This window comes from Nerophis ophidion, linkage group LG24, assembly GCF_033978795.1.
Source record: "Nerophis ophidion isolate RoL-2023_Sa linkage group LG24, RoL_Noph_v1.0, whole genome shotgun sequence".
NCBI lineage: Eukaryota > Metazoa > Chordata > Actinopteri > Syngnathiformes > Syngnathidae > Nerophis > Nerophis ophidion.
This window is the reverse complement of record NC_084634.1, coordinates 23684746-23700670: the sequence shown is the minus strand read 5'-3', so window position 1 is coordinate 23700670 and position 15925 is coordinate 23684746. Positions and strand designations below refer to the sequence as shown.

General features: G+C 43.0%; 1 protein-coding gene across 2 annotated transcripts in view; it reads left to right on the top strand.

Moving 5' to 3' along the window:
* The window catches only part of rngtt (RNA guanylyltransferase and 5'-phosphatase), a 295667-nt gene that overhangs the window by 114647 nt on the left and 165095 nt on the right, over positions 1 to 15925 (top strand). For both annotated transcript variants that reach the window (XM_061885874.1, XM_061885873.1), the window contains one exon: positions 15621 to 15785. In XM_061885874.1, the coding sequence (XP_061741858.1) occupies positions 15621 to 15785 (165 nt within the window). The remainder of the gene's footprint in view (positions 1 to 15620; positions 15786 to 15925) is intronic.

The window sequence follows — 15925 nt, the reverse complement described above, 5'->3', positions numbered from 1 at the left end:
GTGCGTGCGTGCGTGCGTGCGTGCGTGCGTGCGTGCGTGCGTGCGTGCATCAAATTAATGCTCCTGTCCTGGCATTGAATGAGTGTTATGCAAAACCAACTACCTGTTGGCACCTGTAATTTACAAGCAGGGTCTTAAATCAAACAATATAAATTTAAGTTTGCATTATCTTTTAATTTTTCTTAAAATCTCATAAAGGGTAAATGCACTTTATTTGCCTATTGTTCACAATCATTATGAAATATATTACAACATTTTTTTTTTTTTTAAATGCATTCTAAATATTAAATAAACATAAAACAAAGTCCACCAATGGGAGCTCTACTCTTCCGCCCATAAAATCGGATAAATAACTATTCAAATAGTGCCAACAATACTCCATTTACATTCTGTAACTTAAATATTAACCAAGTATTGGTGATATTGTTATTATAAGCGCTAACACAGACAAACTACTTTTAGCGGTGACGTAATCACTTCTGTGTGTGCCTATGTTTACATCATCAAGTGGTCTGCTGCTTCCTCGTTTCTCTGCTCCCTGTTATTTTATTCTATTTAGATCATAAATCATGCATCTCACCTGACATACATGTTGGGACACTTTGAGAGCCAATTTAGAAGTGGAACTAGCAAGAACGACACAAACACACTTGTCTTCCCCCACCCCATTTCTTTGCGAGGATTATGAGACGTTCTTCATCTAAATGGGAATATATGAACACCCCAGTAGTCGGCATCAGGACTGTGAATCTTTGGGTGTCCCACGATTCGATTGAATATTGATTGTTAGGGTCACGAATAGATTATAAATATATATATTTTTTTTTATTCAAATCGATTCTCGATTCAAAAACAATATTTTTCTGATTCAAAACGATTCTCTATTCCAGTATTTTTCAACTACTGTGCCGTGAGATGCCGTGGGAGATTGTCTAATTTCACCTATTTGCGTTAAATTTGTTTTCCAACCAGTAATTATAGTCTGAAAATGATGTGTTGTTGTTGAGTGTCGGTGTTGTCTCGAGCTCAACAGAGTAACTGTGTAATATTCTTCCATATCAGTATGTGTCAGCCGGTGCTAATTGATTTTTAGATGTTGGAAACAGTGGGAGGCGGTGTGCAGGTAAAATTGTGTCTAATGCTTAAACCAAAAATAAACAAAAAGTGAGTACCCCTAAGAAAAGGCATTGAAGCTTAGGAATGGCTATGCAGAACGAAACTAAAACTGAACTGGCTACAAAGTAAACAAAAAGAGAATGCTGGACGACAGCAAAGACTTACTGTGGAGCAAAGACGGCGTCCACAAAGTACATCCGTACATAACATCACAATCGACAATGTCCTCACAAAGAATGATAAAAACAAATGAAATGTTCTTTATTGATAAAAACAAAATAGATGCTCAAAGGAAGACATGAAACTGCTACAAGAAAATAACAAAAAAAGAGAAAACTCTACCAAAATAGGAGCACAAGACAACAATTAAAACACTACATACAGGAAAACAGCAAAAAAGTCCATAAGTCAGGGCGTGATGTGACAGGTGGTGACAGTACACCTACTTTGAGACAAGAGCTATAGTGATGCATCGGTTGGTTATGTTTTAATCAATCAATCAATGTTTATTTATATAGCCCCAAATCACAAATGTCTCAAAGGACTGCACAAATCATTACGACTACAACATCCTCGGAAGAACCCACAAAAGGGCAAGGAAAACTCACACCCAGTGGGCAGGGAGAATTCACATCCAGTGGGACGCCAGTGACAATGCTGACTATGAGAAACCTTGGAGAGGACCTCAGATGTGGGCAACCCCCCCCCCCTCTAGGGGACCGAAAGCAATGGATGTCGAGCGGTTCTAACATGATACTGTGAAAGTTCAATCCATAGTGGCTCCAAGACAGCAGCGAGAGTCCCGTCCACAGGAAACCACCTCAAGCGGATCAGCAGCGTAGAGATGTCCCCAACCGATACAGGCGAGCGGTCCATCCTGGGTCCCGACGAGCGGTCCATCCTGGGTCTCGACTCTGGACAGCCAGTACTTCATCCATGGTCATCGGACCGGACCCCCTCCACAAGGGAGGGGGGGGACATAGGAGAAAGAAAAGAAGCGGCAGATCAACTGGTCTAAAAAGGAGGTCTATTTAAAGGCTAGAGTATACAGATGAGTTTTAAGGTGAGACTTAAATGCTTCTACTGAGGTAGCATCACGAACTGTTACCGGGAGGGTATTCCAGAGTACTGGAGCTCGAACGGAAAACGCTCTATAGCCCGCAGACTTTTTTTGAGTTGTAGGAATCACTAATAAGCCGGAGTCTTTTGAACGCAGATTTCTTGCCGGGACATACGGTACAATACAATCGGCAAGATAGGCTGGAGCTAGACCGTGTAGTATTTTATACGTAAGTAGTAAAACCTTAAAGTCACATCTTAAGTGCACAGGAAGCCAGTGCAGGTGAGCCTGTACAGGCGTAATATGATCAAACTTTCTTGTTCTTGTCAAAAGTCTAGCAGCCGCATTTTGTACCAACTGTAATCTTTTAATGTTAGACATGGGGAGACCCGAAAATAATACGTTACAGTAATCGAGACGAGACGTAACAAACGCATGGATAATGATCTCGGCGTCTTTAGTGGACAAAATGGAGCGAATTTTAGCGATATTACGGAGATGAAAGAAGGCCGTTTTAGTAACGCTTTTAATGTGTGACTCAAAGGAGAGAGTTGGGTCGAAGATAATACCCAGATTTTTTACAGAGTCACCTTGTTTTATTATTTGGTTGTCAAATGTTAAAGTTGTATTATTAAATAGAGGTCGGTGTCTAGCATTTCCGTTTTTTTGGCATTAAGTTGCAAAAAGTTAGCGGACATCCATTGTTTAATTTCATTAAGACACGCTTCCAACTGACTACAGTCCGGCGTGTTGGTCAGCTTTAGGGGCATGTAGAGTTGGGTGTCATCAGCATAACAGTGAAAGCTAATACCGTATTTGCGTATGACGTCACCCAGCGGCAGCATGTAGATGCTGAAGAGTACAGGGCCAAGGACCGAACCCTGGGGAACTCCACACGTTACCTTAACATAGTCCGAGGTCACACTGTTATAGGAGACGCACTGCATCCTATCAGTAAGATAAGAGTTAAACCATGACAGGGCTGAGTCTGACATATCAATTCGTATTTTGATACGCTCTAATAAAATATTATGATCGACGGTATCGAAAGCAGCGCTAAGATCGAGGAGCAGCAACATAGATGACGCATCAGAGTCCATCGTTAGCAATAGATCATTAGTCAATTTTGGGAGGGCTGTCTAGTCGAGTGATTTGCCCTGAAACCGGATTGAAAGGTTTCACATAGATTGTTAAACGCTAAGTGCTCATTTAGCTGCTCTGCAACAATTTTTTCGAGGATTTTCGAAATAAAGGGAAGGTGAGACACCGGTCGGTAGTTTACCATGAGGTCAGGATCGAGGTTAGGTCTTTTAAGGAGAGGATGAATAACCGCATTTTTGAATGCAACGGGAACAATGCCCGAGGAAAGTGATACGTTTATAATATTTAGCACTGATGGACCTAATAATACAAAAAGCTCCTTGATTAGTTTCCCAGGAAGTGGGTCAAGTAAACATGTTGTTTGTTTTATTCCATTTACACGTTGTAACAATCCTTCTAATGTTATTTCATCAAAACGAGAGAAACTATTTTGGATATTTGCAGTATCCGCCGTATATACAATCATATTTTTAAAGTCATATCCAACAATTGCGATGACTTTTTACTGTCAACTGAGTTTCGTTTTTTAATTATTTATGCTGGTGGTGTGCCTCCGGATTTTTTCAAAGCAAAAAATGTGCCTTGGCTCAAAAAAGGTTGAAAAACACTGCTCTATTCATTCAATATGCAATCAATCTGTCAATCTTTTCCGTGTACGGGCCAGGTAAGGTTCCCCGAGTTGAGTCAAATTAAGCTGCAGGCTCCACTCCTTGTGGTGCCCTTCTGTCAATTCAGCTTTGCAACCACACTAAGCAGAGTAGAAGATTTTTGTAAAAACCTTTTATAATTGTAAAGGACAATGTTTTATCAACTGATTGCAATAATTTAAACACACAAATTTAAATCCAAGACAACAATATGTTGTCTGATTTTTTCATGCTTGCACAAATTTTAACTAGAACAAGATGTTTTAACATCTAACTGAATTTGACACTCAGTTACTACTCACTCAGTTACCAGAACAATAAGATACAGTAATACAATTAATTTGACTGTAATATCAATAGAATACAACAGGTAAGGGCTACTCTGCTAGCTTTATTCATAGCTTCCCCCACTTCTAGCTTTGTCTCTCTTTAAAGTGAAGGTACAACATTGTCTGTAAAAACTGAGCGTGATGGGATGTCATACCGTGGTTTTGATCATGAACCTAAAGCCTTCTCTCTGCACTGCGCTGTATGGTCGCAGGTCTTTTGCAATGAAACAAACGATCGATCTGGTTATCTTCTTTGCCCTTTCAGAACTGGGTGGTAATTTTGTAAACTGGTGAAATGTGCGTTGATCAACTGCCGGTGTTCTTAGTGGATTATCCTTTTCCTCCGATAACTCTGGGTGGTGTCTGTCTAAGTGAGCGCGGAGATTTGAAGTATTCCCAAACTTAACTTTAGCGTTGCAAACACTGCAAATTGCATGAATCACCAGCGGTAGGAAATGGAAGGATGGATGGATGTCAAGCCCTTTCTTGGCACAATAAAATCCAAAGTGTCTCCAAACGTTTGCTTTCAAAGTCCGCAGACGCGGTTGTATTTTTTTCTCTAGGTTGCTCGGTTTCTTTTTCTTCTGCCTGCATTTTAGCGGCAACACAACACTACACTCCCCTTAGTAGCTAGCCACCAGGCAGCCACGCTGCTTATTGCGCAATACCAACGGTAGACCAGAAGGCACATACACGTTGCCAGGAGCGGAGGAAGAAAATCAATTTTTGAAAAATGAGAATCAATACTGAATGAAGATTTGAATTTGAATCAATTTTTTCCAACACCCCTAGTCTGCATCCTAATAACATGGCAGTGATTTTGGAAGTCGCTTCCTCGCAGTCCCACTGTCAGACACGGCACAGGAGCCCAGCGTGCAGGTTTAACAAGGTTTTTAATGATCATATGTTTTATACAAAGTTTTCTCTCTCAGAACGTGACTTATTCAGTCACGTCCGTATCCTCTCTTCTCATCTTATCCCGGCCGCTTACTGTTAAAGACAAAAGATGACTAGATTAACATGTACCACTTGTGAAATCTAATCACCTGCCAGCTGTGTCTCGCCGTCAGCACAATCCCTGCCCCTGCCCAATGGTGCTCGTCTTCAGCACCCTGGACAGCGGCAGTGACTTTTGCTCCTACAGGCAGCGCTACCTACACCTCCCCCCACAGTGATGTTTTATTATGTCTGTCGGCTCTCATGAAATCTGCAGTGAGCAAAAATCAGTGGTGAAAGGAAAAAAAGCTAACGCGGTGATGCGTTTTTTTCTTTTAAATAATGTGCGGTGAATGTTTAAAAATATCAAAAGTACGTAAATATCAAAAAAGGTTATAAATGTGCCCGTTACTACATAAAACATATACTTACATCATGTACATGTACGAATCATATTTGGATGATTACAATCTGAACAGTCAGTTCCGAACTAATTCTAAAGCATTTATTTGTAGCCAATGAGAAGGTATATTTTTGACGTGACAGATGTCACAACACCTGAAGGACATCACCTGAGGAAAAGGTTTTCTGAGCTTTTTGCATGCATGTTACAGAATTTTACAATACATTTTCAATAATATTATGTTGTTAAATTATCGACCAAAAAAAAACTATCAATTTTGTGGTACTTTACATGCAACATGTAGGTGTCGGTTTTCCTCTTTTTTCCCCAGAGGGTGATCACATGCCTGAAAGTGATTGTTAATTTCCCTAATGTTCAATCAAGGACATGTCTTTAATTTTCCATTTACAATCTAAAAATGACGTACCAAAAAATACAAAACAAAAAAAAAAGACGTACCCTTCCTCTCTGAGCTGCCACCTTATCGTGGTAGAGGAGTTTGCGTGTCCCAATGATCCTAGGCGCTATGTTGTCTGGGGGCTTTATGCCCCCTGGTAGGGTCTCCCAAGGCAAACAGGTTCTAGGTGAGGGATCAGACAAAGAGCAGCTCGAAGACCTCAATGAAGAAGAAAAAACATGGACCCAGATTTCCCTCGCCTGGACGCGGGTCACCGGGGCCTCCCTCTAGAGCCGGAGGTGGGGCACGATGGCAAACGCCTGGTGGCCGGGCCTGTTCCCATGGGGCCCGGCCGGGCACAGCCCGAAGAGGCAACATGGGTCACCCCTCCAATGGGCTCACCACCCATAGCAGGGGCCATAGAAGTCGGGTGCAATGTGAGCTGGGCGGCAGCCGAAGGCAGGGGACTTGGCGGTCCGATCCTCGGCTACAGAAGCTAGCTCTTGGGACGTGGAACGTCACCTCACTGGGGGGGGAAGAGCCTGAGCTAGTGCGCGAAGTCGAGAAGTTCCGGCTAGATATAGTCGGACTCACTTCGACGCACAGCAAGGACTCTGGAACCACTTCTCTCGAGAGGGACTGGACCCTCTTCCACTCTGGTGTTGCCGGCAGTGAGAGGCGACGGGCTGGGGTGGCAATTCTTGTTGCGCCCCGGCTCAAAGCCTGCACTTTGGAGTTTAACCCGGTGGACGAAAGGGTAGCCTCCCTCCGCCTTCGGGTGGGGGGACGGGTCCTGACTGTTGTTTGTGCTTACGCACCAAACAGCAGTTCAGAGTACCCACCCTTTTTGGGTACACTCGAGGGAGTACTGGAAAGTGCTCCCCCGGGTGATTCCCTTGTCCTACTGGGGGACTTCAACGCTCACGTTGGCAACGACAGTGAAACCTGGAAAGGCGTGATTGGGAAGAATGGCCGCCCAGATCTGAACCCGAGTGGTGTTCTGTTATTGGACTTTTGTGCTCGTTACAGTTTGTCCATAACAAACACCATGTTCAAACATAAGGGTGTCCATATGTGCACTTGGCACCAGGACACCCTAGGCCGCAGTTCCATGATCAACTTTGTAGTTGTAGTCATCGAATTTGCGGCCTTATGTTTTGGACACTCGGGTGAAGAGAGGGGCAGAGCTTTCTACCGATCACCACCTAGTGGTGAGTTGGCTGCGATGGTGGGGGAGGATGCCGGACAGACCTGGGAGGCCCAAACGCATTGTGAGGGTCTGCTGGGAACGTCTGGCAGAGTCTCCTGTCAGAGAAAGTTTCAATTCCCACCTCCGGATGAACTTTGAACATGTCATGAGGGAGGTGCTGGACATTGAGTCCGAGTGGCCCATGTTCCGCACCTCTATTGTCGAGGCGGCTGATCGGAGCTGTGGCCGCAAGGTAGTTGGTGCTTGTCGGGGTGGCAATCCTAAAACCCCTTGGTGGACACCAGCGTTGAGGGATGCCGTCAAGCTGAAGAAGGAGTCCTATCGGGTCCTTTTGGCTCATAGGACTCCGGAGGCAGTTGACAGGTACCGACAGGCCAAGCGGTGTGCAGATTCAGCGGTCGCGGAGGCAAAAACTCGGACATGGGAGGAGTTCGGGGAAGCCATGGAAAACGACTTCCGGACGGTTTCGAAGTGATTCTGGACCACCGTCCGCCGCCTCAGGAAGGGGAAGCAGTGCACTATCAACACCGTGTATGGTGCGGATGGTGTTCTGCTGACCTCAACTGCGGATGTTGTGAATAGGTGGAAGGAATGCTTCGAAGACCTCTCAATCCCACCAACACGTCTTCCTATTAGGAAGCTGTGCCTGGGGAATCTGTGGTGGACTCTCCTATTTCTGGGGCTGAGGTCGCTGAGGTAGTTAAAAAGCTCCTCGGTGGCAAGGCCCCAGGGGTGGATGAGGCCCGCCCGGAGTTCCTTAAGGCTCTGGATGCTGTGGGGCTGTGTTGGTTGACAAGACTCTGCAGCATAGCGTGGACATCGGGGGCGGTACCTCTGGATTGGCAGACCGGGGTGGTGGTTCCTCTCTTTAAGAAGGGGGACCGGAGGGTGTGTTCCAACTATCGTGGGATCACACTCATCAGCCTTCCCGGTAAGGTTTATTCAGTTGTACTATAGAGGAGTCTACGCCGGATAGTCAAACCTCGGATTCAGGAGGAACAGTGTGGTTTTCATCCTGGTCGTGGAACTGTGGACCAGCTCTATACTCTCATCAGGGTTCTTGACGGTGCATGGGAGTTTGCCCAACCAGTCTACATGTGCTTTGTGGACTTGGAGAAAGCATTCGACCGTGTCCCTCGGGAAGTCCTGTGGGGAGTGCTCAGAGAGTATGGGGTATCGGAAAGTCTTATTGTGGCGGTCCGCTCCCTGTACGATCAGTGCCAGAGCTTGGTCCGCATTGCCGGCAGTAAGTCGAACACATTTCCAGTGAGGGTTGGACTCCGCCAAGGCTGTCCTTTGTCACCGAATTTTTAGGCGCAGTCAAGCCGTTGAGGGCTTCCGGTTTGGTGACCGCAGGATTAGATCTCTGCTTTTTGCAGATAATTTGGTCCTGATGGCTTCATCTGACCGGGATCTTCAGCTCTCACTGGATCAGTGCACAGCAGAGTGTGAAGCAACCGGAATGAGAATCAGTACCTCCAAGTCCGAGTCCATGGTTCTCGCCCGGAAAAGGGTGGAATGCCATCTCCGGGTTGGGGAGGACACCCCGCCCCAAGTGGAGGAGTTCAAGTACCTAGGAGTCTTGTTCACGAGTGGGGGAGGAGTGGATCGTGAGATCGACAGGCGGATCGGTGCGGCGTCTTCAGTAATGCGGACGTTGTACCGATCCGTTGTGGTGAAGAAGGAGCTGAGCCGGAAGTTAAAGCTCTCAATTTACCGGTCGATCCACGTTCCCATCCTCACCCATGGTCATGAGCTTTGGGTCATGACCGAAAGGATAAGATCACGGGTACAAGCGGCCGAAATGAGTTTCCTCCGCCGTGTGGCGGGGCTCTCCATTAGAGATAGGGTGAGAAGCTCTGCCATCCGGGAGGAACTCAAAGTAAAGCCGCTGCTCCTCCACATCGAGAAGAGCCAGATGAGGTGGTTCGGGCATCTGGTCAGGATGCCACCCGAACGCCTCCCTAGGGAGGTGTTTAGGGCACGTCCAACCGGTAGGAGGCCACGGGGAAGACCCAGGACACGTTGGGAAGACTATGTCCCCCGGCTGGCCTGGGAACGCCTCGGGATCCCCCGGGAAGAGCTAGACGAAGTGGCTGGGGAGAGGGAAGTCTGGGTTTCCCTGCTTAGGCTGTTGCCCCCACGACCCGACCTCGGATAAGCGGAAGAAGATGGATGGATGGATGGATGGAAAAGACGTACCAGACAAACAATTAACTTGCAACATTTTATTTTAACCAGCGGCAACCCACCCACCTCTTCATGCACTGTCAACAAGAATCCTTTCCCCCCTCCCACAGCCAATAATTCCCCTCAAAAGCTTGGAGTGCTGACCTTTTCTCTAGGTACCAAGCAGAATACTAATGCAACCAAGTCGCTACATTCTCGTGCTGATATAGATTGGTCGCTATTGATCTGAGGCCATCCAAAACAGAGAAGTGCAGCTCTATTTAGATTGGGGCTTTTTAAAAACACACACTTACTTACTGAGAAGTACACATAGTACATATATAACTTGACACCATGAAAGCAAGGTTAAGCAAAACAATTGATGAAGGTGTTAATGTTGAGGGAAGGTGCTTGGCTCAAACTGGTAAATGGAATCATTTTTTGTTTGAATTGATATATGAACAGTCTGACATTTCAGATTTTGAGTGTGGCAAAATGCGACGTGATGCAACTGGGACCTTATCATTCTTGACGTCTTGTACATTTCCAACAAGATGTAAAGACTGATATATCTGAATCTTGCATGAAGCCAATAGCAAGTGCATACTTGATGCTGCATACATGGCTGGTCCTAGATAGAAAGCTACATATTGGACCAACTATCATTTATTTACAGCAGGGGTCTCAAAGTCAATTTACCTGGGGGCCACTGGATGCAGAAACTGGGTGAAGCTGGGAGACTCCTGAATTTCAGTGCACCTCCCGACAATCTACCGGTGCAACCATTCTCAAGATTTTTTCCAAATTTTCACCCGGCTGACATTATTAAGGGCTGCCTTGACTGCACTGCCTTTGACGTCCTCTACAACAGTGGTTCTCAATCTTTTTTCAGTGATATACCCCCTGTGAATTTTTTTTTAATTCAAGTACCCTCTAATCAGAACAAAGCATTTTTGGTTGAAAAAAAAAGAGATAAAGAAGTAAAATACAGCACTATGTCAACAGTTTCTGATTTATTAAATTGTATAACAGTGCAAAATATTGCTCATTTTTAGTGATCTTTCTTGAACTATTTGGAAAAAAAGATATAAAAATAACTAAAAAACTTGTTGAAAAATAAACAAGTGAAGAAGTGATTCAATTATAAATAGAAGTAATCATCAACTTAAAGTTCCCTCTTTGGGGATTGCAATAGAAAACCATCAGGATTCATGAACTTAATTGTAAACATTTCTTCACAAAAAAAGAAATCTTTAACATCAATATTTATGGAACATGTCCATAAAACGTCTCGTTGTCAACACTGAATGTTGGATTGTTGGATTATTTTTTTCACAGTTTAAGAACTCCCATTCATATTTCATTGAGGTATTATTCAATAAACATATTTTTAACGGATTTATGAATTGCTGCTATTATTTTAAATGTTTTTAATAAAATATCACTTGGCCCTTGGCATGCCTTCAAGTACTTCCAGGGGTCCGCGCACCCCCTTATAGAGGACTACTGCTCCATTTCATGTCATCGCACACGCTTTTATATCACACAATCAACGGCTCTGAAACATGTTGTATGAGACTTGTGAAGAACGTATGTGGCGGCAAAACGTACTTGGTCAACAGCCATACAGACCACACTGAGGGTGGCCGTATAAACAACTTTAACACTGTTAAAAATATGCGCCACACTGTGAACCAACATCAAACAAGAATGACCAACACATTTTGGGAGAATTTCCACACCCTAACACAACTTAAATACAAGAGAACAAATACCCAGAACACCTTGCAGCCCCATCTCTCCCGGGCTACATACACAACCTCAACCGACGCAAGTAGGGAGGGTGGGGGTGTGTGTATATTGTATGGAATTGTGGGTATTTGTTTTGTTGACTTTATGTTGTGTTACATTGCGGATGTTCTCCTGAAATGTGTTTGTCATTTTTGTTTGATGTGGGTTAACGGTCTGGCACATATTTGTAACAGTGTTAAAGTTTTTTTTACGGCCACCCTCAGTGTAACTTGTGTAGCTGTTGACCAAATATGTCTTGCAACATCACACATGTGTACTCCTCAGCCAAAGGTGACAAACAATTTGGCTTACACACTGTCTATACAGAATTCAGAGGATGTTAAGAACAGTGCCGTTACAGCACTCCTTGAATAGCGTGATTGTAAAAATCAGCCTTGATTCAATGGGGACTCTCGTGAAAATCGAGAATGTTGTGTAGTATGACGCTGTCAAGTTCTGTTCATATTAAACTCGCGGGTCGCACATACATTAAATTGTCATATCTATGCACGGGTCCCAAACATGCGGCCCGCGGGCCGCATGTTTGAGACCCGTGATTTACAGCAAAAGCACTTTTGAATTGCAACCATGACGTTTGAGTACAAATAGATGGAATAAATCAGTTTTAGCTGTACAGATTCAACTTGGCTATGTGTCAATCAATCAACCAAAGTTTATTTATATAACCCTTAATCACAATTGTCTCAAAGGGCTGCACAAGCCACAGATCCCACATCAGGGCGAGAAAAAAAACTCAACCCAATGGGGACAATAAGGAAACCTTGGAAGGGAGCGCAGAGTGGATCGGTCTCAGCACATGATCACATTTATTCCACAGTACAATTCCACTTGAAGACAAAATTATTATTATTATTATTATTGGGAACTGGTGGGTGCCATGATTGGGTATAAAAGCAGCTTCCATGAAATGCTAAGTAATTCACAAACAAGGATGGGGCCAGGGTCACCAATTTGTAAGCAAATTGAACAACATTTCTCAAAGTCCAATTGCAAGGAATTTAAGGATTTTACCATGTACGGTCCATAAAATCATCAAAAGATTCAAAGAATCTGGAGAAATCACTGCACGTAAGCGATGATATTACGGACATTCGATCCCTCAGGCGGTACTGCATCAAAAACCCACATCAGTGTGTAAAGGATATCACCACATGGGCTCAGGAACACTTCATTAAAACCACTGTCAGTAACTACAGTTGGTCGCTACATCTGTAAGTGCAAGTTAAAACTCTACTATGCAAAGCGAAAGCCATTTATCAACAACACCCAGGAACACCGCTGGCTCCGCTGGGCCCGAGCTCATCTAAGATGGACTGATGCAAAGTGGAAAAGTGTTCTGTGGTCTGACGAGTCCACAACTCAAATCTATTTGGAAACTGTGGGCGTGTTGACCTCTGGAACAAAGAGGAAAATAACCATCCGGGTTGTTATAGGTGCAAAGTTCAAAAGCCAGCATCTGTGATGGTATGGGGGTGCATTAGTGCTCAAGGCATGGGTAACTCACACATCCGTGAAGGCACCATTAATGCTGAATGGTCCATACAGGTTTTGGAGCAACATATGTTGTCATCCAAGCAACGTTATCATGGACGCCCCTGCTTACTTCAGCAAAACAATGCCAAGCCACGTGTTACAACAATGTGCGGGTACCTTCCTGGCCTACCTGCAGTCCAGACCTGTCTCCCATCGAAAATGTGTGGCGCATTATGAAGCGTAAAATACGACAGCGGAGACCCCGGACTGTTGAACGACTGAAGCTCTACATAAAACAAGAATGGGAAAGATTTCCACTTTCAAAGCTTCAACAATTAGTTTCCTCAGTTCCCAAAGGTTTATTGAGTGTTGTTAAAAGAAAAGGTGATGTAACACAGTGGTGAAGATGCCCTTTCCCAAGTACTTTGGCACGTGTTGCAGCCATGAAATTCTAAGATAAATATTATTTGCAAAAAAAAAAAAAAATTATGAGTTTGAACATCAAATATGTTGTCTTTGTAGTGCATTCAACTGAATATGGGTTGAAAAGGATTTGCAAATCATTGTATTCCATTTATATTTACATCTAACACAATTTCCCAACTCATATGGAAACGGGGTTTTGCATTTAATAATTTTGGTTGGAAGAACAGTGCAATGATCTGCCGCCGAAACCTTTTAATTGACTAACTACGGCCGATGATCACTGAACACCGGATGCTTGGAATGGTACATCCTTTGTACGTTCTCAATTAAAGCAATCAATTTTGCCTACTTGTAAGCTTTTGACTATACATTTAATAACTGTCTGCAGTCAGGCATGGACATTACATTTGTTTTAAGTGGCATTAAAAGATTGTAATTACATTAGCTGATACCTGCAAAAACAAAACAAAACAAGTGGCTTTATAGATCAATTACTGTTTTAACAGACTTGGACAGACAGTATTTTGCACTTCGTTTACGGTAAAATGCTGAAAGTGACAGTAAAAAGAAAAACTTCTCTAAGCAATTGGCAAAGTAATATTGTTGGACTTGTCACTTTACTTCTGCTTCAAAAAATAATGCAACATAAATAAAACACCCATCAATCAAAGTGCCAGTATATGTTCGTAATAATGGTTTGAAAGAACAGATTTAGCAAATATATATCAACCCTTAAAACAGTGTTTTTCAACCTTCTTTGAGCCAATGCAAATTTTTTTCATTGAAAAAATGAGGAGGTACGCCACCAGCAGAAAACATTAAAAATGAAACTCGTCAGCCTATATTGACAGTAAAAAGTTATCCTTGCAAGTGTTGGATATGAATTCCAACCATAACTAAGCATGCATCAGTATAGCTCTTGTCTCAAATTACTGTCACAACCTGTCACATCACGCCGCAACTTATTTGTGTTTTAGTTCTTGTCTTTTGGTGGCTTTTCCTGTTTTGTTAGTATTTTCCTGTGACAGTTTAATTTTAATTCCCAACACCTGCTTTGTTATAGCAATCAAGAATATTCAAATTGTCGCTATTCTTCTCTGTGGGGACATTGTTGATTGTCATGTCATGTTGGAATGTACTTTGTGGACGCCGTCTTTGCTCCACAGTAAGTCTTTGCTGTCGTCAAGCATTCTGTTTTTGTTTACTTTGCAGCCAGTTCAGTTTTAGTTTTATTCTGCATAGCCTTCCCAAAGCTGCAATGCCTTTTCTTAGCGCACTCGCCTTCTGTTTATTTTTGGTTTAAGCATTAGATACATTTTTACCTGCATGTTGCCTACCGCTGTCGCCTGCATATTGTGATCACGACAAAGCAATTAGCTACCTGCTACCACCTACTCATATGGAAGAGTAATACACAGTTACTCTGCCAAGCTCTAGACCGAACAGACACTCAACAACGGCACATTATTTTCAGATTATAATTACTGGTTTGCAAAAAATATTTTTTAACCCAATTCGATGAAATGACATCATCTCCCACGGCACACCAGACTCTATCTCACGGCACGGCACAGTGGTTGAAAAACACTGCCTTAGAAGGACAAGCCGTTGAAAATGGATGGGTGGATGAATGTCTATATTTGTCTCATTTAGATTTTTGCTTCGATTGGCTTCCGTGACAGTGAATTACATATGTCTTATACACGTACATTATCAATATACAACATCATCTGAAGTTATTTACTGCATGTAATATGTCACTATATTAATGCAAAGCTGTGTCATACAGTAATAGCATAATGTCAGTTTAATGTTGGTCAAAACAAAAAGAAGTGACAACATTTGTTTGTCTACGCTGCGCTGAAAACAATAGAACATAATAATTCAATCCATTGAACACACTTCTGATGTGTCTTTGAGTTTATGATGAGCATTTTACACTGTCTGGGAGATATAATTCATCCTATCCCGACTATTTAAAGCCGATAACATTAGTCTCGTGACAGAGTGAGACGTAGCTTCATATAATCTTTGTGCCGCATGGCGGTACTGTTGTTGCTCTCTACAGTGACAGTAATGTAAGACATGAACATTTTGATTACACATAACCTGCTAATGAATATGACTGAAATTAATTAATCACTATTCACGCAATAAGTTGACACCCTTACTAACAACATGTAATCATGTTTTGCCCTAGCTGGTAGAAAATCTGAGATGGTCTAGGTCACTGCTGCTGAGCAGGTACCACCATGTGTATCCAGTTATTACAGCACGACAACTGTGTTGTCATAGTAACAAAGCAAAATTGATTCCACCTTACTGTGCTCATTTACTGTTAAGATATAACATGTTTATTGGATGTCAAGTTAACCGCTTCAAAAGAATTCAACAGCAATGAACCCACTGCAAATAAATGTTGAATGTTTTTTTCCCCCAGCATGTATTTGCACTTCACATCTTTGAGTACTTCTGACAAGATGTTCCCATGATTATTTCACTGCATGTTCCTTTGCTCACAATGTCAATTGTGTGTTACAGGGTCAACCTGTGGGTCAGTGTGACTTCAATATCCGGTTGTTATGCATCGAAAAAGAGATAATTTCTCCGCGAATGCAAAAGATGAAGAATGGACAGATTGACAAGACGAAAGAGCCCTTCAGCGTCCGGAATAAGCCATTTTTTGACATTCAAGCAGCACGGAAGGTAAATCGTTTCTAATTTCTCGACTGTTAGATACATATTACCCATGACAAATGCCAAAGTGAGAATATTATGACAGTTTTTACAAGTTACATTTAATGGGTCGTATTATGTTTTTTTTCTACTTTTACACTTCCTTGTGG